Source organism: Eptatretus burgeri, chromosome 2, assembly GCF_056783735.1.
Source record: "Eptatretus burgeri isolate ZD-2024b chromosome 2, Ebu_testis_v1, whole genome shotgun sequence".
Taxonomy (NCBI): domain Eukaryota; kingdom Metazoa; phylum Chordata; class Myxini; order Myxiniformes; family Myxinidae; genus Eptatretus; species Eptatretus burgeri.
The window spans coordinates 97,918,435-97,940,318 of NC_140962.1; the positions used below are offsets into that span (position 1 = coordinate 97,918,435).

At 42.8% G+C, this 21,884-nt stretch overlaps 1 protein-coding gene and 1 long non-coding RNA gene across 2 annotated transcripts in view; one reads left to right on the forward strand and one right to left on the reverse strand.

Moving 5' to 3' along the window:
• LOC147032641 (uncharacterized) overlaps positions 1-21,884 on the reverse strand; it is a 451,936-nt gene that overhangs the window by 400,632 nt on the left and 29,420 nt on the right. The window lies entirely within an intron of this gene.
• The window catches only part of LOC147032648 (rab GDP dissociation inhibitor beta-like), a 51,135-nt gene that overhangs the window by 15,579 nt on the left and 13,672 nt on the right, over positions 1-21,884 (forward strand). Inside the window, exons 4-7 of the mRNA XM_085870445.1 lie at positions 41-175; positions 8,438-8,636; positions 16,784-16,915; positions 18,417-18,516. Of these exons, the coding sequence (XP_085726571.1) occupies positions 41-175; positions 8,438-8,636; positions 16,784-16,915; positions 18,417-18,516 (566 nt within the window). The remainder of the gene's footprint in view (positions 1-40; positions 176-8,437; positions 8,637-16,783; positions 16,916-18,416; positions 18,517-21,884) is intronic.

The window sequence follows — 21,884 nt, forward strand, 5'->3', positions numbered from 1 at the left end:
TTATTTCTTGCATTTAAAAATGTTTTTGTCTTTTGAACAGGCCAACTTGTGACGATGTTGGTACACACGGAAGTGACTCGTTACATGGAATTCAAGGTTGTGGATGGAAGCTTTGTGTACAAAGGTGGCAAGATTTACAAAGTTCCAGTAACCGCCACCGAGGCATTAGCTTCGGGTAAGTTGGTGTTTTTTTTAATGTCTTGTTGCAGCTGTCAGACTCGTCCCACTTGCCCGGTTTGAATCCGATGGGTCACGACAAAGCAAACTCAATGGTCGACCGTTTCGGAAACCCCTGTTCGATCTGTGTCTGAATTGCCGCATTGGCATAAAGATCTGGAGCCCCAAAACAGTCCAGTGTCACGCCGATAGATATGACATGACTCAATATGATTAGGCCGAGCAACCTAAGTTGTTTGACATGGTCTTCTATGCTGTGTGGACACTGCAACCAATTATTCCCTTCATGGATCCTCCAAAACGATCAAACGAAGCAACCACCACAGCCAGAATCACCAAAGACCAGATGTCTTTAATAAAGTAGATGATAATGGCCACAGGGAGAAGCAATCAACAACAAAGAAACCCCTTAACCCACTACCAAATATTTGCCGATGGTACCAACGAAGGATCAGGATTCCTTACTTATCTAAGCTTTATCTGGGCTCTCAAACATACCACGTGACCAGACAATAGAGGCAGACAAGACAGAAATACCTTGGCTGTGCCTGGTGGGACACAGCAGGAGCCGATTCAAATAGCTAGGCCAGGTGTCCTTGCTGCAGTTCACTATCGGCACACAACGTGGGGCTTGTGAGGAGAGGCAAGGCAGCTCCACAGACTCCAAGGTTCAAAAATTGGGGTCACAGGGTTCAAAATGGGGGAAAATGTTTTTTGAGCTCATTGGGCCAATTCTCATGAAACTTCATGCCATGTTTCAACTATTCTTTAGGTGGGAATTTGCGATTGTGCGCCATCGACTTTGCTCTGGTCTCATTTTATTTTTTGCCATTTTTGTTCAGTCTTAAATTGTCTCCTACTTTAACAGCCACAATCAATCCTGCCTTTATGTGGGAACTACCATGGGGGGGGGGGGGGAGTTTAAATCCAAGTCAACCCCTCTTGGCTCCTCTAACAGTTGTCAGCTCATAATCTCACTGGCTATTTTAAAGGAGCTACGTCAATGCCACAGAATAAAACGATTTGTGAAACACTGCCAGGTACTGCAGTCTACCCTCACAAATGGATTTGGTTGACATCTCCACAGTCTGATATTTATTCTTCCTGGTAATCCTTTTACAAAATCCAACTTTGTCATACACAGGTTTATGCAATCCTGATTTATATCATCCTGTCCATCTTACCCGATAGGCCGTGGGATGAACCCTCGAAAAAGGCTTAGTTTTTGAGTTTTGTTCACTACTTCCATGACGTTATGTAAATCTCCCATCAAAAGATGTATGAATAAGTTAGAATGTCAAATATACTTTTTGTCAAAAGTTGCACATTTTTTTTGGAAATTATTTAAAAATAAAAACAAAAAGGCACAATTATTTAATGACCTAAAATGTCCTTTTTTTCACGGCAAATTGATTGGTCAAAAAAAACACATGAAAAGTTATTGGCCAATCAATTGTAACTAAACAACGTGTACGACGTGTTTGCTTTGTGCATTCATGTGGCGCGGAGTTTGCAACATGGAGTGTTGCACGCATGTTTCTGGTCGACAATACAAAAAAAGGCATTTTCCTCGATAGGTCATGGAACAAATGTTCGAATAAGGCAAAATGTCAAAGTTTTGTTCACTACCTCCGAGGCACTGTGCAATAAGCAGCTCCATCATTTTGATAAAAAAATGCAGTGAATCGCAATCTTGTTCTTTTTGGCGAAACTTGCACGTGAAGGAGAAATCTGTGAACAAACGACACACTTACGGCATGAGAAACATTGACGTCGCTGTGCATTGATGGATATTGCTACGGGCATGTCGCTGGGTCACGAGTGGCCTCTCTCAGACCAGCTTCACAACCTTTGACGTAGAAGCCGATGAGTCACGGATAACTCTGCGACCTGATGGGTTGCTAAGCAACCACTGTCTAGGGTTGCCATCTCGGGTGAATAACTCTGGTAGGGTCCCCGTGCCAAACCCTCGCATTACCTTCCCGTTGACCTACTTACCTCAGATAGGGACCATGCTCTCGGCCTCCCACCTTTGTCTATTAATGGTTTATGGCAGAGCGAAACCCTAGGTGGGCTGCTGGCTAGACTATTGCAGCGGATCAATGGGGTACAACCTCCCTTCTATTTGACACGCTATGGCTAACCAATGAAGGAAAGAGCCAATCGAGCAGGTTTGCAAACAAATCTTGCACTGACTTTAACAAAAGACATGTATCGTATTTAAGAGATGCAGTGTCACGAAATAAACAGTCTTACCTATAGCGTCGAAAGAAACCCCTTGTACAACAGCCTTATAAAATAGACAGGCACCACATTCATCAGTGGAAATTGGACAGACAAGGGGACAGAAAGAAAGAAACAAGTTGGGGCATGTTGGCGAACCCTTCCTCACCTGCACATGAGCATGCTGGGCCACCGTGGGCCTCGAGGTGTCGATGCGATGAGTGAGAGGAGCGGGTGGGAGTTGCGGTGTCGTGTGGTATTTTTAGTGCTTGGCTCTGAAAAGAACTGTTGGGGGTCTTGTGCTGTTGGTTGATGCTCCACAACAAACAAGCCCTGAGGTGTATGCGCAGGTTGATGCAAGGTTATATGGTGTGTGTGTGAAGGATTTGTGAGGAATCAGTTGTACCAGGTTTGTCAGTGCCCATCCCTCCTGGCAATTTGGAGAGCGCCGGGCGTCATGCCTTTCCTTTCCATCAGGACTGCCCGTCTTGCCTGGCATGTTTGATGAGTGCCGCGTTCTGCTGAGTTGCGTTATTAAGCGCATACCTTGCACCCTCTCGTTCTGCTTGGTCGTGCCTCTGGTGTTCACCCCCAAACCGGACGCAAATTCACTCAGGATCTGGGCTGCTATCTTCTTGGATTCGGAATGTGCCAGACCTGAACACCAACTCATTCCAACCACTCCACGTCGAGTTATTTTTGCCCTTTGCATGGTGGTGCCGAATATGTCTGCTTTTGGCAACCGACCCGATTGGTGGAAGCGCACTGCAATCCAGCAGCTAGGATTGGTTACTGGAGCATGGGAGAGGGTGGAGGGGGGCAGCATTTTCGGCAAAGCATCTTTCGATCCAATTCTGGATTTGCGAAGGACCACAAACGACCATTACAGCGCTGGAACGGTGATTATCCAGTCGAATGCTGGTGAGGTGACATGGTTTGATTTTTTTTTTTATTGAAAGTAAAACATGAAAACAGAGGTTCAATCTGGGTGTCGGAAACGAAGGATTTGAGAATGGTGGTCAGTTTGAGTACTGATGTTGGAAAATATGGGTTTGGAAACGAGGTTGGAAAAATGAAGGTTTGGAAATGAGGAAGAGAACAATGGGGAAGGTTCTACCTATAATCACAATGCATCTCCTTTTCCCCTGATATGAGATTATGGGTAACCTAACGAAATAATCACTGGAAATATCTGAAATCTAGGGTTCTTTTATGTGTTGGATGTAACTCCCTGGGGCTTTTGCATAACCGCAACACTATTATATTGAGGAATGATCTTGAATACAGTGATGCACATGGTAGTTTTTATGACACAAACAAAATCATTCTGCAACATTGACAAAAGTACTTGATTAAGTGCCACAGTGCCAGGTGATGTTAAAATAAAATCACAAAATGTACAAGGTAAGCTAAAACTGTTTATAAAGATATGACAAAGTTAACAACTCGCCTTCTCTTCTCGAGGGAGCTCTTACACAAGCTTACACGTACAATAGTAGGTCCCTGTATGTATAAAAATAACTTGTACAAACACTTAAAAAAAAAAAAAATCTTGTTGAATTGGTCACCTCCATATAACCAGTTTGAACCCCAAATCTTACGAATACGATATCTTAAATGTCACGAGACAAACAAATCAAACAGCTATTCCATCACTCAACCTTTGCTCCAATTTGAGTTTTAAACAATATTAAAGCAATTTAAAATAATATTTAAAACAATATTAAAGTAACTTAAATGGTATCTTAAGCAGTGTCCATTTGTAAATGGTCTAATAAGTCTTTTGAAGAATTACTTCCTTGTCTGCATCACTCTCCCTTTCACTTGGATCATCTTCACCATCACTCTCCTTTGCTTCATTGAGGCAATTTCTACAGCTACTGAGATCAGTGCAAGACGAGTTATTTGCCACACTAGGATGCTGTCTGCTTTCACACTGATTTTCACAATGACAATCCGTTAGCTCAAGAATTTCCTCTGGTGCTGGAGACCAGTTCATCCAGTCTATGACCAGGTTATCATCTTCCATGTACCAGCCAAGATAAACAGGTAAAGGAATGTTCGTTCAAAATGCAATGCCGATAGAAAGTCAACACCCTCTTTCAAAATTTTCACCTTATGTTGCCTTATTGCCTGCAATTATATTGCATTAAATCAGAGTTTTTCTACCTTTATTTACACATCATAACCCACAACTTCCAAGTGAAAAACAAATTCTACAAATTTCAGAAAATTAATAAAAAATACAAAACTAGAATATCTTCATTTGCAAGTGTCCACCCCCCCACCCCCCCCCTCATAGCAAATGTAAATTAGCTCAGGTGTAACGAATCGCCTTCAGAATCGCACACCAAGTTACTTGGCCTCCACCTGTGTTAAATTGTAGTGATTCTGATTATTTCAGAATACAATCAGCTGTTCCTGTAGGTTTCCTCTGTTGGGTAGTGCATTTCACAGCAGAGATTCAACCATGAGAACTAAGGAGCTTTCAAAAGACCTACGGGATAAAGTTGTGGAAAGACACAGATGAGGGGATGGGTAGAAAATTATTTCAAAGGCCTTGAATATCCCTTGGAGCACAGTCAAGACCACCAAGACACTGCTTAGATCGGGCTGTCACTCCAAACTGGATGAGCAAGCAAGGAGGAGACTGATCAGAGAGTCCACCAAGAGGCCAATGGCAACTTTGAAAGCGCTACATGCCGTTATGGCAAAGACTGGTCATTGTTTGCATGTGACAACAATATCCCAAGTACTCTACAAGTCTGGCCTGACTGGTCGGGTGGCAAGAAGGAAGCCATTACTCAAGCAGCCCACCTTGAGTCCCATTTAAGATATGTAAAAAAAACACGAGATTTTGAAGCCATCTGGCAAAAAGTTTTGTGGTCTGATGCAGTGTGACCACTCCTTGGCTTTTTTCACAAGATCTTGGCTATTCGTTGTTCACCTTGGTGTCTTGGTTTTCTATAGGTTTTCTTGGCGTATAGGTTTTCTATTATCATCGCTTTTCCGAAACCTTGTGAATTCTTGGCTTTTTTTTCATTGGCTCACCTTGGCATTTATGAAAACGAGGAGTGGTCACACTGGTCTGACGAAACCAAGATGGAACTTTTTTTGGCCGAAACGCAAAATGTTACGTTTGGTGCAAACCCAACATGGCATATCACCCAAAGAACACCATCCCCACTATGAGAATGGTGATGGCAGCATCATGTTATGGGATGATTCTCATTGTCAGGGACTGGGGCAATTGTCAGGATAGAAAGGAAAATGGATGGAGCAAAATACAGAAATATCCGAGAGGAAAACCTGCTGCTCTCCACAAGAAAGTTAAAATTGGGACGGAAATTCACCTTTCAGCATGACAACGACCCAAAGCACACAGTCAAAGCTTCACTGGAGTGTTTGAGGAGCAAAAAGATAGATGTCCTTGAGTGGCCCAGTCAGAGCCCCGACCTAAATCCATTTGAAAATTTGTGGCATGACTTGAAGATTACTGTCCATCAACGCTCCCCACACAACTTCACTGAGCTTGAACAGTTTTGTGCAGAAGAATGGGCAAATATTGCCAAATCAATTTGTGTAAAGTTCGTCGAGACCCATCCCAACACTCAGCTGTAATTGTTATCAAAGGTGCTTCCACCAAGTATTAACTCAGGGGGGTGGACACTTATCCAACCAAGACATTCTAGTTTTGTATTTTTAATTAATATTTTTATTTCTTTGGAACATGTCTTTCAATCCGAACAAATGTCACACTCACTGTGTCTCTCCGAAAGGACCATCTGGAACCCCCCCCCCTCCATCTACTTTCTCAACAATCTTCTTGAAGTCCTTTCATTCAAGCTTTTGGTTCTCACTATCTGCCATGATCTTTCCTGGGAAAGCCACATTTCCAAACTGGCCTCCAAAGCCAGTCGCCGACTGGACATCCTCCGTCGTGCAAAGTCTTTCTTTTGCACACCTGAGCTTCTAACCACATACAAAGCTTTCATCTGCAGCCTGATGGAGTACTGCTCTCCCCTCAGGGCTGGTGCTCCCGCCTCACACCACTGGTGCTCCCGCTTCACGCTGTGGAAACCAAGGCATTTAGAATAATTGGTATCTCTCACGATGAACCTGAGTCTTTGGGTCTCTCACTCTCACCGCAGGCAGGTCGGTGGTCTTTCTCTTCTACCATCTCCTCTCGACCCCACCTGCTCTGTCTGTCATCTGTCCCCCCCCCCCATATTTCCTCATGGCTCTCAAGGTGTGCCAGTAACCCCCTTCTGGTGAAACTACCAAAATGAAGAATCACTGCTCACCTTCATTCTTTCATTCCTCTTTCTTTTTTTTTCCCACCTCTTCAATCTCACTCTTCCCTCCAGGTCTTCAAAACAGCTGTTCACCACGATGTCTTCCCCCATCCAAAACCATGATCTTTTCTACCCCTGCTAATACACCCCAAACCCACCTCCTTCAAATTCCCTGCTTTCCTTTCTGAAAGTCCCTTTAATGTCCATCTTGTTTATCCCGTGTACCCCGCCACATCCCTCTCTCTTCCACAGATCTCCTGGTGTCTCTGTTCCCCACTGTTTTGGGCTTCCCTTTCCTGCCCCTCTTGTCTTCTGTTGCCGTTGTTATACGTTCTGAGTGTTGGCTCTTATACAAGCCTTGACATTGTATTAAAAAAAAAAGACCAGTGAGCTTGCTTCCAATCACAAGCATTGCTGTGCAATCCATCATGGCTGCTGACATACTGTCACTTTCTTTCAAACAGCCTAATATTTGACCGTCACTATGGATTTCATCCTGGTTAATCAACTCTATGTGCAGCTGCTGTTTTCTCTCGGCAATGTTTGAAAGCCCTGAATCTCAAGCATGAGGTCAGGAGCATCTCCGTGGACATTCAACATTCATGTTTGTATGTATGTATGTATTGAACACCATCTGTGTACATTATGAACATTCACATTACATTATGAAGTGTATGGACGTTCAATACCATCTGTTCTACTGCTTCACTTGCCAAGATTTCTGCCCAAGGCATAAATTGCTGACTTCACAATTGGATTTCTGACTTCCTCAAATTGCAGTCAACAAACACTTCACTATGAATAAAACCCTCTCCTATCCTTTCCTTTTCTTGTGGAGGCAGAATTGCGCAGTGTCAGTGTGCAACTGAAGATTGTTCAGACTTAGTCTTGTATTTCATCGACATAAACAACCTCTCCGATGCTCGAGAAAACCTTCCTTTTTTTTGCAGTGTTATACAGTATCTCATCCAACTGAAGAGCAGATGGAAGCTACATCACTCTGATCTTGAATTGATCCGATGCATCTGATGAATGGAGTGTGGCCTTTTCTCCTGGCAAAGCTCAGTCTCATTCTCTTGCTTCTGAAGGATCATCAACCCAAAACCACCAATCTCTTTCTCTGGTCAGCCACTGGAAAGTCTAGGCCTCGCCGTCAAGCAAGACTTGTGTTGGACCGGCTATACAACAGTGATAGCCTCCAAATCCAACTGCAGATTGGCCATTCTCTGCCGTCCTTCCTTAAATATCATGACTACTCTCGGCCTGCAAGGCCTTTGTTCGTAGTTTAATGGAGTCCTGCTCTCCCATGTTTGCGAACACCACAGAGTCGCATCCATTTCGCCTGGATTCTGTGGCATCTAAAACGCTCAACAATGGCATCTCCCGCGATGAGGCCGAAAGCACAATGCCTGTTGCTCTTGCATCACAATCTGATTGAAAATGGCAGATTGCACTGGGACAATGCAGTTTGGAGAGCAATAAACGTCGCTAGTGGTGTTTGATGTATTTTCAAGCAGCAGGGCATAGCTTCAGAAGGGTAGGGTGATTTTTCAGAATGGGGTGGAGCACATTCTGGTTCATTCTAGTTTTGGGTCTAGACTCTAGATGATTATGATATTATTTTGCAACATCTGCTATTATTGCAATAGTCGACCAGCATGATGGATTAATTTGAGTGAAGTATTTTTGTGTGACATGACCATGATCAATATATTGTTTGACACACACACACCCCCTGACAGATCTCTTGGGTTTCCTGGAAAAGCGGCGTTTCAAAAAATTTCTGGAGTATGTAATGCAATTCGATGAGAACAACCCAAAGACACTCGCAAATGTGGACCCCCACAAAACAACCATGAGCGAGGTGTACAAGGCCAGCGATCTCTGCACAAACACCATCGATGTCACGGGACATGCCTTGGCCCTGCATTGCACTGATGAGTATGTTCTATATCTCTCAGTCGTTCCTTTCCTACACTGGTTATTTGAATTTGTTTGATATTAACATGATTTCTGGGAAAGATTTTACATGATTTTGTTTTTGATTTTTTTTTTTTTGGCCGTGCGTGCACGCGCGTAGCTGTCTGTGCAGATTTGAATGCCACCTTCTAAGATGCTGGAGACTATTTTGTATCTGCCTTGATGTCCTCTCATCATCTGTTTGTTGACGAACCAAGCTCTGCTGAGCTTCTCTGTTTAGTGCTCAAAATGCATTTAAATCAGTCAGACAAACTTGCTCTTCTTCTTGCCTTATTCTCTCAATTTCTTTGTAATCATACTCTTCGCTCCTCTTTCTCAAGAAGCCGCCCTTTTCACATTTGAAATGCAGCGTCTGATTAGTTTTCTTTTCTGTGGATATGTGGCCTGAAGAAAGAAAATTTCGATTTTTCTGTGAAAGACAAAAAACAAACAAACAAAAAAACTAATTTTGGTCAATGAATCAATGATGAAATTTATTTAAAATTGAGATTGTATGTCACAAGTTGCCAACGACGGGGCAAATAATGCTGAAAATCATAAGGGCTCGATGTAAAGTCCATGTCAGTGGCACGATAAAAAGTAGTGCCTTCGCTCCACAGACAATTGCATAACATTCGCATAACTGAAGTAACGAGTGTGGATTTTCATCATTGGTAAGTAGAAAAATTTACATTGTAATTATTTGTAATTACTAATATTTATTTGTTTAATAGTGTATACAGTATTAATGTTTTGAAGTTGTTATTTCAGTTATTAGTTACAAGAAGCATCAATGTCTCTGGAGCAGCCAGGGGGTTATGTTATTATCCAAATCCAAAATACATCTCTCCGTGTAATTCAAAACTCCTCACTGCACTGGAAAATGTGGGGATGGGAATACTGTACTGTGAAGGGTGGGGATGTGTAATACCCTCTCCCAGTTGGAGCAGCATGACACGAGTCACATTTACATAGAGAATCTGCGTTCCCCCACTCCCCCCCAACAAGACCACAGGCAAAGATGAAAACAACCCTGCCGATCCTGTATAGCAAGTCTGGATGTAATTGCTCAGAACTAGGAAGAGTTGGGGCACAACAAACACACAAACGAGCACACCGATCCATGAATTGTATATCGTAAAGATTCCCTCCAATTCATTGGGCAACAAAAAAACCTTTTCATCTGCTACTCGGGGAAATGCAGGTGTTCTTGGCTAAATCTGGGCCGCTGATTTCAATTCTGGAGTCAGAATTTAGCCAGCACGTCAGGTTTCCAAAATATGTATATGTATTAATGATACCCAGCATGCCATATTTAACCTCCGCCATCGAAGATCAGAGGTTACTGTTTTCACCCCTGTCTGTTTGTTTGTTTAACAGTATTACGGAAAAACTCCTCGACGGATTTCGACGAAACTTGGTGCGGGGGGGGGGGTTAGGTATGGTCCAAGGATCATGCCATTAGATTTTGGATTTGGTCCAAAGTCCAATATGGTGGCCATTTTGAAAAAATATTTGAATTTTTGTTTTTGCATTTCTACATGTTTTAAGTGATTTCTAACCCCCCCCCCAAAAAAAAATTGCTAGAGAAAAAAAACTTAGAAAATTTTGCAACTTTTTTTTTCAAACAAATTTCGATTTATTTATTTATTTTTTTGGAGGGGGGGGGATTTCAACATGCGCGTCGATCTAGTTCAAAAATGTAATGGGCCTGATATGTTCTCATGGATCAGGCATTACGTGGCGGAGGTATGCGCTCTACCGAGTGCCCTTCTAGTTGATAATTTATTATTGCAGATCGCCATATTGTACATCTAATATCGGTGCTTAGTTATTACTTTCACGTCACATTTAGATAACAATGATTGATCTCCATGTATATTGTGTAGTATACAAACCAAGAGCATAAACAAGTGGCAGAAAAATAAGTAGATGAAACATTAGAACATGGTAATGTTAGGAAGGGTGAAAGCTTGATTGGGAAATTTGCCCCATTGTGAGTGATTCAGGAAGAACACTTCAGGTTTACACTTCCTTTCAATATAGTCGGCGTAGGCACTGTTCAGACGTATTCAAAAGTGTGCGAGACACGTGTGAGACAGGATCTTGTGCTCGTGTGTGGAATTGATCTCCTGTTGTAGGAACCGGCAGTCATCACCCATCATGTTTGGGTTGAACAGGCCTTTATACCTAGTTTCCTTGACTGAAATGTCTTGGTGGAACCTTTGGCCATTCTCATCGCTTACCTCACCCAGATTAGGTCAGAGGAAATTAAGATGAGAATGCAAGAAGTGCATTTTAAGAGACATCCTCCAGCCCATTCGCTGATAGGCCTTTAGCATGTTGTCCACCAATTCAACATACTGGTCAGCTCTATGGTTCCCAATAAATTTCTGCACAACCAACACAAATGCTTCCCATGCTGCAAACTCAAGTGGGTTCCGTTTATATTTGAACTCAGGATCACACACCAGTTCTCGGATCTGGGGCCCAACAAAAATGCCTGCTTTGAGTTTAGGATCAGTGTTCTCTGCACCGAACTTCTCTCTGAGATATTGGAAGCCATTACCGTCGTGATCCAATGCCTTTACAAAGTTTTTCATAAGGGTTAGGGTTAGTTAAAAATTGTAATGCCACGTGGAAACGTTTACTTAAAAATTCATAGCTTGGTCACTTTTCATCTATTTAAAATAACTTAAAGTGCATTCTAAAGCCCTTTTTTTATGGGAAATAATATTCTGCAGCAGTTGTGTTGCTAGAATAACCAACAATACAAAGAAAATTATGATCATTCAAAATCACCCACCAGGGCAAACCACTGTAATCAGACCATATGTATATCTCAAAATCCTGACGTGCTGAGAAAATTCTGACTTCAGATTCACAATCAGCATACTCGATTTAGTCTGGAACATATGTTTCCCTACAGCAGGAGCAAAATCTTTGTTTTCCAGTGGGTGAGGGACATGATTGGGTTTTATTTGTATGTTACCTGATATTGGCATTGCATGTGGTACCTGCTTGGGAGCCTCGGTGGTGCAAGTTTGTCTACACTGCCACTGATGACTCGCCAAAAAGTGATGAAACCATTCCGGCAGTGAAATTGGAGAGGGTGTTTGGATATTAGCATTCTCATGTATGTACTACTTATGAATGTCTACAGCTTTAGAGAAACCCAGGTATGGTTTTAAACACCAAAGGGCTTACCTTGTATCACTTTTATTGGTTGCTTTATGCAGCTTTCTTTGGCTGAAAGAGCATGGAGTTAATTTATGAAAAACCTAGCCACCTGGGATAATTGATTAGCCCTGCTGATCACGTTAACTTTGGGGGGGGGGGTTCGATTTGGTTTATTAATGAGCCTAATATGGTCATGAATAAACGATGAGCAGTATGCTGTCTTGATGAGCCTACAACAAATGTGAAATCTAGATCAACATCTCTGCTATTGTCTATTCATGACCATGGGCTTTAAAGCACAGTCTGAAAAGGCTTCAATGCCATTCGGAGGCCTCCTTGTTTGGAGATGATCTGTTGGCATAATGTTATGTACATGACATTAGCATCATGTCACAGGGCCAGTGTGCTTCTTTGTTTGATTTTAATATTCCTCGATGCAAATCTCCTGACTGGTGATCGGTAGGGCAGGGACAATGTATTTGTGGGGCAGGCGACACATGTTGGCAGGTCTTGCAGCAAACGCTGTGTTGGGACTCTTTATGCCCTGCTGCCTCGTTAAGTTTTGGGGGCTTGATTTCATATATGCAGGCAGTGGACAAAAAAAAACAAACGCCGGGCTAAATGAAGGACACCGAGTATAATGAAAGCAACGACATCCACACAGGTATGGCCCATATGTTAATCAAGCAAATAACATCCCAGCATGTTTAGGGTCATGTAGAGAAATGCTGCACAGGTCTGGTTGCCTATAATCATGGCTGCAGGATACCTCAGTGACTTTGAAAGAGGGGTGATTGTTGGGGCACGTTTGACAGGAGTTTCAATGACAGACAGCTCAACTTGCTGATGTTTCACGAGCAACGGTGTACAAGGTGATTTTTAGCATGCAACTCCGAGGGAAAGACATCATCAGAAAAGTGCAACAGTGGGCGGTAGCGCATACTTCAGAATCGTGATATCCGTGCATTAATATGAATTGCAAAGTGAAGAAGGCAAGCAACTACAGATCAATTGACTCTAAATTTTAACCTGGTGGGCGAGCAGCCAGTTTCATAAAAAAACGGTCTGCTGAAAACTCAACAGAGCGGGATGCCATAGTTGGGTTGCAGTGCACAAACAGCTCATCACACCTGGCAATGCACGTTTGTGAGTCCAGGGTAAATATGATGTGATCAGATGAATCATCCTTCACCATGTTCTCGGCAAATGGATGAGTGCACGTGTGGCACCAACCCAAAGAACTCTACAACCCTGAATGCTTTGTTCCAACACTGAGTGGTTCTGGTGGTTCTATAATGCTGTTTGGCATATTTTCCTGACATGGTTTGGGTGCAGTCATTCCCCGAGAAGGCAAGGTCAATGCCAGTCACTACTTGATGGTACTGAGTGATCATCTTCACCCCATATTGCAGCATTTCTTTCCTGCTGGTAGAGGTGTCTTCCAGGATGACAATTCCCCCATCCACAGACATGTGTGGTTGCCCAATGATTTGATGAGCATGACTGATGTTATCTATACGTCCTGGCCTTTTCAGTCACCATTTCTGAACCCATTTGAGTATTTATGGGATATTCTGGAACGACACCTGTGACCGTATTTTCCACCTCCATCAAACAGGTATGAGGTGATTGACTTTCTCCTGGAAGAATGGTGCCATATCCTTCCTGCAGAATTCCAGATGCTGGTGGACCAAAGCTACACGAGCTGTTTCAGGTGGTGGACCTGAAACACACAGCTGAAGCTACACTGGAGTGGCAAAGGAACAAAAAGATAAATGTGCTTGAGTGGCTCAGTCAGAGCCCCGACCTCAATCCAACTGAAAATCTGTGGCATGATTTGAAGATTGCTGTCCATCAGCGCTCCCCACGCAACTTGACTGAGCTTGAACAGATTTATAGAGAAGAATGGGCAAATATTACCCAGTCAAGGTGTGCAAAGTTTGTAAAGACCTATCCCAACAGACTCGCAGCTGTAATTGCTGTCAAAGGTGCTTCCACCAAGTACTCACTCAGGGGGGTGGACACATCCAACCAAGATATTCTAGTTTTGTATTTTTAATCAATTTTCTGAAATTTGTGGAATTTGTTTTTCACTTGGAAGTTGTGGGTTATGATGTGTAAATAAAGGTGGAAAAAGTCTGATTTAATGCCAATTCCAGGATATAAGGCAATGTAAGGTGAAAATTTTGAAAGGGGGTGTAAACTCTGTTGATACTCCCCTCCGAGTCAACACTTTGTGGAAGCACCTTTGGCAGCGATTACAGCTTTGAGTCTTCTTGGGTATGTCTGTATCAGCTTTGCACATCTGGATTTGGGGATTTTCTCCCATTCTTCCTTGCAGATTTTGCTCAACCTCTGTCAAGTTGGATGGGGAGTAATGGTGAACAGCAATCTTCAAGTCTTTCCTCAGATTCTCAATGGGCTTTGACTGGGGTACTTGAGGACTTTCACGTTCTTGTTCTGAAGCCATTCCCGTGTTGCTTTGGCTGTATGCTTGGGGTCATTGTTCTGTTGGAATGTAAATCTTCACCACAGTCTGAGATCTTTTGCACTCTGAAGCAGGTTCTCCTCAAGGATTTGCCTTTATTTGGCTCCATTATTCCCTCCATAAAAACAAGTCTCCCAGTCCCTGCCACTGATAAGCACCCCACAGCATGACGCTGCCACCATCATGCTTCACTGTTGGGATAGTGTTAGATGGATGATGAGCTGTGCTCTGTTTCTGCCAGACGTAGCACTTTACATTCAGGCCAAATAGTTCAATTTTCGTCTCATCAGACCACATAATCTTTTGCCTCATGCTCTCAGTCTTCCATGTGCCTTTTTGCAAACTCCAGGTGTGCCGTCATGTGCCTTTTTCTCAGGAGTGGATCCTGTCTGGCCACTCTCACATGAATCCTCAATTTGTGAAGTACTGCAGAGATTGTTGTCCTCCTGACAAGTTCTCTCATCTCAGCCAAGGAACTCTGTGGTTCTGTCAGTGGTCTTTGGGTTCTTGGTCACCTCCCTGACCAAGGTTCTTCTTGCCCAGTTTCTCAGTTTGGTCGAACAGCCAGCTCTAGGAAGAGTCTGGGTCGTTCCATGTCCTTTCCATTTCCAAATGATGGAGTTCACTGTGCTCTTGGAAACTTTCAACACCCGAGAAATTATTTTATACTCGTCCCCAGATCTATGCTTCCTCATGATTCTATCTCAGAGTTCTATGGACAGTTCCCTGGATTTCATGGTGGAGTTTCAGCTCTGACATGCTCTGTCAACTGTGTGACCTCATCTCGAAAGGTGTGTTTCTTTCTAAATCGTGTCCAATCAATTGAATTAGCCACAGGTAGACTCAAATCAAGTTGTAGAGACATCTCAAGGATGATCAATGGAAATTGGATGCACCTGAGCTCAACTTGGAGTGTCATAGCAAAGGGGTTGAATACTTATTGATGCAAGACATTTCAGCTTTTAATTTTTAATTAATTTGTAAAAATTTATATTTAAAAATTCTACTTTGACATTATGGGGTATTTTGTGTAGATCTGTGGCAATAAAAAAAAAAATCTTGATTTAATCCGTTTTAAATTTGGGCTGTAACGCAACAAAATGTGAAAAAGTCAGGATGTGTGAATACTTTCTGAAGGCACTGTACATCCTGCCATCCTTGGCTGGAGGTATTAAGCCATCCGACTGCTTGATTGGCATTTTGATCCTATTTAACATTGACTTGTTCAGGTGACTTCACAATAATGCACAACACTTCTGTATGTTCATCAAGAAGAGAAAAATAAAAACTGTTCAAAGAGGTGAAGATGGCACTGAAACTAAAGATTTCCATTCAGAGTTTTTGCCAGTGTTCTGAAACACCATTAAACAAAGAAGCAGAATAGGGCCAATTGGCCCTCATGCCTGACCCATTTTCTACCGTACTTTCGGTCACGCTACTTGTATAGATAACCCCGACCATAATTTTAAATTTGATGAGAGTGCTGCTTCATAATCGTGGGATCTGTCACGTTAATGCAGAAAGGAAAGTTGGCTTTCTGTGCACATCTGAAGGAAGGTTGCTGTGCTTTGACTTGCAGTACTTCCTGTTGGTACCATCAGAACTGTGTTTTGTTTTAGGCTCACCTGGAACGTAGTTCCGGGGAGATTATGGGACGGTGTCGTCCGTCCACAAATACTTGTAACTTCTTCTCTGAAACTACACATACAATTTTGATGAAACTTTACCACAACGCTCATCACAGTGTATGTACCAAAGTTTGTTCATGGTATTAAAAAAAAAAAAATTGGTCCTGAACGGGGTCTACGGGGGTTGCCCCCCGAAATAGGTACTTTCTTCTCAGAAACCACACACAATTCTGATGAAACTGAACTACAAGCTTCATCACCCGTGATGTACCAAAGTTTGTTCACACCATTAAAAAAAACAACGTTGGAGTCGAAGGGGTTCTATGGTGGGGTTGCCCCCCCAATATATGTTTGCTTTCTCCTCCAAAACCACACGCACAATTTCGATGAAATTTGACCACAACCTTCATCACCCGTGATGTACCAAAGTTTGTTCACGGCATTAAAAAAAAAATCCATAGGTATTTACTTCTCCATCACATGTTTCGTGTGTCATCCATGTGTACCAGTGGTTCCCTGGTTGTCTTATCCAGCCGCTACCAGGTGAGCACCCAAAGGTATGGCCCCTATGTTTATTTTTTCTTCCTTGCAATCCCTATTGAGATCAAACCCAAATTATATAGAATTATGCTGAGCACACAATCAATTGCCATTTTATCACTTTTTTTATTTATTACAACTTGTATACCTCCTCTCCCCTCCCCCCCATGCCCCATCAGCCCTCCCCCAATGTCAAGTTTCGCAGTAGCTTGTTTGCTTGCTTTGGTCTTCATTGTCACATTGTTATTCGCCTTTGTTACTTCTCATTTGTCCCCAAACCATTTATTTTACAGTTATCTTCAACAGCCGTGTCTGGACACGATAAACAGAATTAAGCTTTACAGTGATTCCTTATCACGCTTTGGGAAGAGTCCATACTTGTACCCATTGTATGGTCTTGGAGAGCTTCCTCAAGGTTTTGCCAGGTAATGAAGCACTGGTTTGAGAGTAACAAAATGCGTATATATATATTTATTTATTTATTTTACATGCATGGAAAAGGGTGTGGGACCTCGGTGGAATATATTTGTAATAAACATTGGCACTGTGTTCAGTTTGTGTTGTGGGCCTCGTTTGGTTGTGGTGTCTTGTTCAAAAAGTGCGTGGCTGCCTGTCAATCATGAAGCAGCAGTTCTATCATGCAAGGAAGCCTATCCGCTTTTCTCTTTTTTTTTATGATTACAACTCCCATCCATTGCCAGAATCACCCCTCCCCCCCTTCTCCATTCTAACTGAGCTGCTTGGGCCTGCTTCGCTCAGGCATCGAGTCGGTAGAGCTGGTTCTGCAAAGCGGGATTTGTATCACGACCCTCCTCCTGTACATAGCTATCAAAAAGGTGAGAAGAGTAGACTAGCAGTTGAGAAATCTTGAGGAATGAGGATTCATCAAGATAACAGAAGAGAAGAGTCTCAGGACCATCCTGTAAGGGCCCCTCGATCAGCCTTGTGCGAGTATCTTTGTACGGGGCTGGCAAACTGCTTACCCCACCAAGGCCAGACCCTGATACTTTTGACCCATCCCTTGCCTCCTTCCATGATCCCATGTATTTTACATTATCCTTTCCCCTGGTTGAAGTTGCTCTGTTCCTTTTCTGTGTACAATCATCTCACACAATCCCAGCCTATTCCTTTGTTGTAACCAGGGTCATGGCAAGAGTGATATGAATTAGAAATGAGATTTGTCCTCTGTGTGTCTTGTAAGAGCCTTTAGGGATTTGTGTATTTACTTATTATTACCTCCACCACCAAAAGTGGATGGAGGTTGTTTTCACCCATATTTGTCTGTCTTTGTTTTTCTGTGAGCAGGATGTCTCAAAAAGTTGTGGACGGATTTGGATGAAATTTGGTGGACAGGTTTGGTGTGTGACGGGGAGAAATCGATTCGATTTTGGTGAAGATCCGAATTCGGATACTCGAATTTTAAAAGTGATTCTTCACCATTGAGAGACAAGGTCAAAAAACTATACATAGAGCACGATATCTCAAAAAGTTGTGGATGAGTTGGTAAGGTGACGGTAACAAGCCGATTAGATTTTGGTAAAGGTTCAGATCCAGATCCGACCCATCAGTGGGATACAAAACATAAAACTGTTCAGCCTGGCGGAGATATGCGCTTAACGAGTGCTGTTCTAGTTGTTGCAGTGTTTGTAATAATCATTAAAACTTAAAGCATTGTTTGAATCTTGTGTGGATACACCTCCTTTCCTGCCATTGAAGACGGTTTTCAAAAAAGTGTGAAAATCTCCAGTGCAGGGTATCAGTGCAACCAATCACCTCTCAACCATTTGGGCTTTTTGACCCACATGGGTGGGTCTTCAGAACTTCTGCACTGCTTGTCGTTGGGGTGGCTACACAACCTGTTTGGAAATGTATTTTTGAAAGTGGTTTGCTTTGTGAACTCAGACCTTTGTACTGTGCTGTTTACAGGCTGTCTGCCATTTATGGTGGTACATATATGTTGAACAAACCCATTGAAGAGATCGTGATGGAGGGAAACACTGTCGTTGGTGTGAAATCTGAAGGCGAGGTAAGGTTTCCCATCATGACCTCCACCACCGAAGGTAGATGGAGGTTATGTTTTCGCCTCTGTCTGTCTCCGTCTTTGTGAACAAAATATCTCGAAAAGCCATGGATGGATTTGGACCAAATTTGGTGGAGAGCCTGGGTACATGACAGCACCGAAATGATTCCATTTTTGTGAACATCCGGATCCAGATCCCACTACAAGAATTTTTTAAGTGATATTTCACCATTGAGAGATTGGGTCAAAAACGATATATAGCACGATATCTCAAAAAGTTGTGGACGGATTCGGATGAAACTTGATGGACAGGTTGGTTAGGTGATGAGAACAAGCAGATTAAATTTTATTTCAGGTCCGAATCCAGATATGAACCATCAGGGGGATACAAAAGGTAGAACTAGTTAGCTTGGCATAGATATGCGCTCTGCCGAATGTCCTAGTTTGAACCATTTTTTTATGCCTTGGGTGCATGTTTAGTTGTGCTAACATCTGGATAAAACTTGTGTTTTGTATTTGGTTATTTCTTGAAATTCAATACGACTGAAAAAGGAGCATTTATTCATATGTATGCATTGTTTGAATCTTGTGTGGATGCATCTCCTTTCCTGCCATTGAAGACGGGTTTTTAAAAAAAAAAAAAAATTATTTTTTGTATACCTTGTCGAGGCTCGTGTGAGAGCGAACACACAACGCTCAAGGCCCGGTCACACCTTGACGTTTTAGCCAACGTATGCCGATTTTTGAAATTTTTTTCTAAAACGCTGGCACACGTTGAATACGTTATGGGTAAGTTTTGATAACATTGAGAGCATGCTGAAAAACACTGCCATACGTCGTTGTACGTTGGCTTTAAACGTTGTACTTTTCGGTTGTCCTCAAATTTTTTCATGCTTGAAATTTCACGACGTATGCCGGCGTATGACTCACACGTTCCGCTACGCTGGCCACAAGTTGTATGCACGGTCTGCGATCGTTGACAGACGTCAACACATGCTACTTGTAAGTTAATCATAAGTTGAGACGCGCCGAGGTAATGTTTAGCGTACCTGAAACTTATTTCTAACCTATGATTAACGTGTTGTTGGCACGTTACGCGATCGTTGCCACACATCGACAGACGTTACTTTTAAGTTACTCATAGGCTGAAAGACGTCGGTATAATGGATCGTCCTTGCATCAGCGTCCACGGCCACGGCCAGGACACTTATTTGCAGCATTCTTCAAACTTTTCTTCGGCATGACGAGGATGTTCACACTTCGATGTCTAGCTTGGCTATGATTCCAATTGTCCATCGGCAGCGTCTATTTAAAATAGTCGAGTTTGAGTGTTTGAACGCGTTCAGAAGAAACGCTTCAAATTTCAAAACCCCAGCGTCAAAAAACAAAGGCGAGTGACAGCAATTTAAATCGTTCATTGTAAACAATGAAACTAGCTGAGTGGTACCGTTTAAAAGTCGTTGAGTGTAAAAAAAAATCCAATTGTTGAGCGCAAGCGTCTACTTTCAATAGTGGAGATGCAGCCATTTAAATCGTTGAGTGGCAGCCTATGAATAGCAAACCCCACGTCACCGGCAAAGATAAACTGCCGCACGATATGGATAAGTTAGGCTATCGTTGGGCATAGTTTGTGAACGCCGGCTTCATGATAATTATTCGTTGGTATATCGTATCTATAAGTAATCAAAGCGCTCTATGCACATTATTAGTTCATTGTGCATTTGTCCAACCCGTTATGAATAGACCTAAATCGTAAAAACAAGCCATAGCTCATTGTTGAAAAAGCCCCATAAAAAATTAGCCGCGAAGAACTTCGAACAATGGTGCAAAGATGTCTCCTACCCGTGGACACGCATACGCAAGGACGATCCATCATAACCCACACCCTCCCCCTCACACTCACCTACTACTGCCAACATGAACAAACTAGTACTAATACTAATACTAATACTGATACTGATACTGATACTGTTACTGCTGACATGGACATCGACTCAAAAGGAACTCGAAAACACTGTTGGGTTCCCCTTTTATGAGCAGCATTTTTATATACCAATTCCCAAAACCGCTGGAACACGTCTTTATATGGCAGTTGTAAGCTAGAAACGCGTTCATTTATTTATTTTTGTCGACCGGAAGACGTCATTAGAATACGTCTACATACGTCGATGTGTGTTGGGACTATGTAAAGAATTGGTTCAAAGCACGTCAAACATAAGTTAGAAATAAGTTTCACGTAAAAAAGACATTACCGCGACGTGTTTCGACTTATGAGTAGCTTATAAGTAGCGTTTGTGGACGTGTGTAAGCGTCCACATATCGTGTGTAAAACTTATCCCCATCGCATGCGGAACGTGTGTCATACGCCGAGTACGTCGTAAAATTTTGAACATGTTTAAAATTTCTTGACGTACTCTACTTACTACGACGTATGATAGCGTACGTTAGCGTTGTACTCACGTATACCAAACTTACTCATACCGTATTTGACGTGCCCCAACGTTTTAGACACATTTTTCTTAGGTCGGCATACGCTGGCAAGATCGCCAAGGTGTGACCGCGATGTTGACACTTCCATTTCTATGGCAGTTATGATTCGAATCGTTGTGCGTCAGCCTTTTAATAGGCTACGTCACGACATCGTCGGCGATGCGTGCAACGCGCTATGCCGAAGTTACACTATCGTTGGGCATCGGTTGTGTAGGCCGACAACAGGTTCAGCATTCGTTGGTATAAGTTATCTATAACACAACGAAACGTTCTGTGTCCGTTACCAATCCGTTATACATAAGACCAAGTCGTTATGAATACGTCCGAATCTTAAAAAAAAAAAACATCAAAAGTTCAACGTAAGCCAGCGTTTTACATACATTTTAATACGTTGCCATCGCTGGCTAAAACGTCAAGGTGTGACCGGGCCTTCAGCAAGGGGGGCATGAGACTGGTGACCACCGACCACCGACCTGCCTGCGGTAAGAGAGTGAGAGGCCCAAGGACTCTGCCTCATCACGGGAGATGCCAATGATCCGAAATGCCCTGGTTTCCACAGTGTGAAGCCGAGAAAGGTGGGAGGCAGGAACACCAGCCCAGAGGGGAGAGCAGTACTCCATCAGGCTGCGGACGAAAGCTTTGAAAGTGGTCAGGAGATCAGGAGGGCTGAGGAAGGACTTTGCACGATGGAGGATTCCCAGTCGGTGACTGGCTTTGGAGGCGAGGTTTGAAATGTGACTTTCCCAGGAAAGGTCATGGCAGATAGTGAGACCCAGAAGCTTGAAAGAAAGGACTTCTTCCAGAGGATTGTTGAGAAAGTGGATGGGGGGGTTTTGTAAACGGTCCTTTCGGAGAGACATCGTGAGAGTGTGAAATTTGTCCGG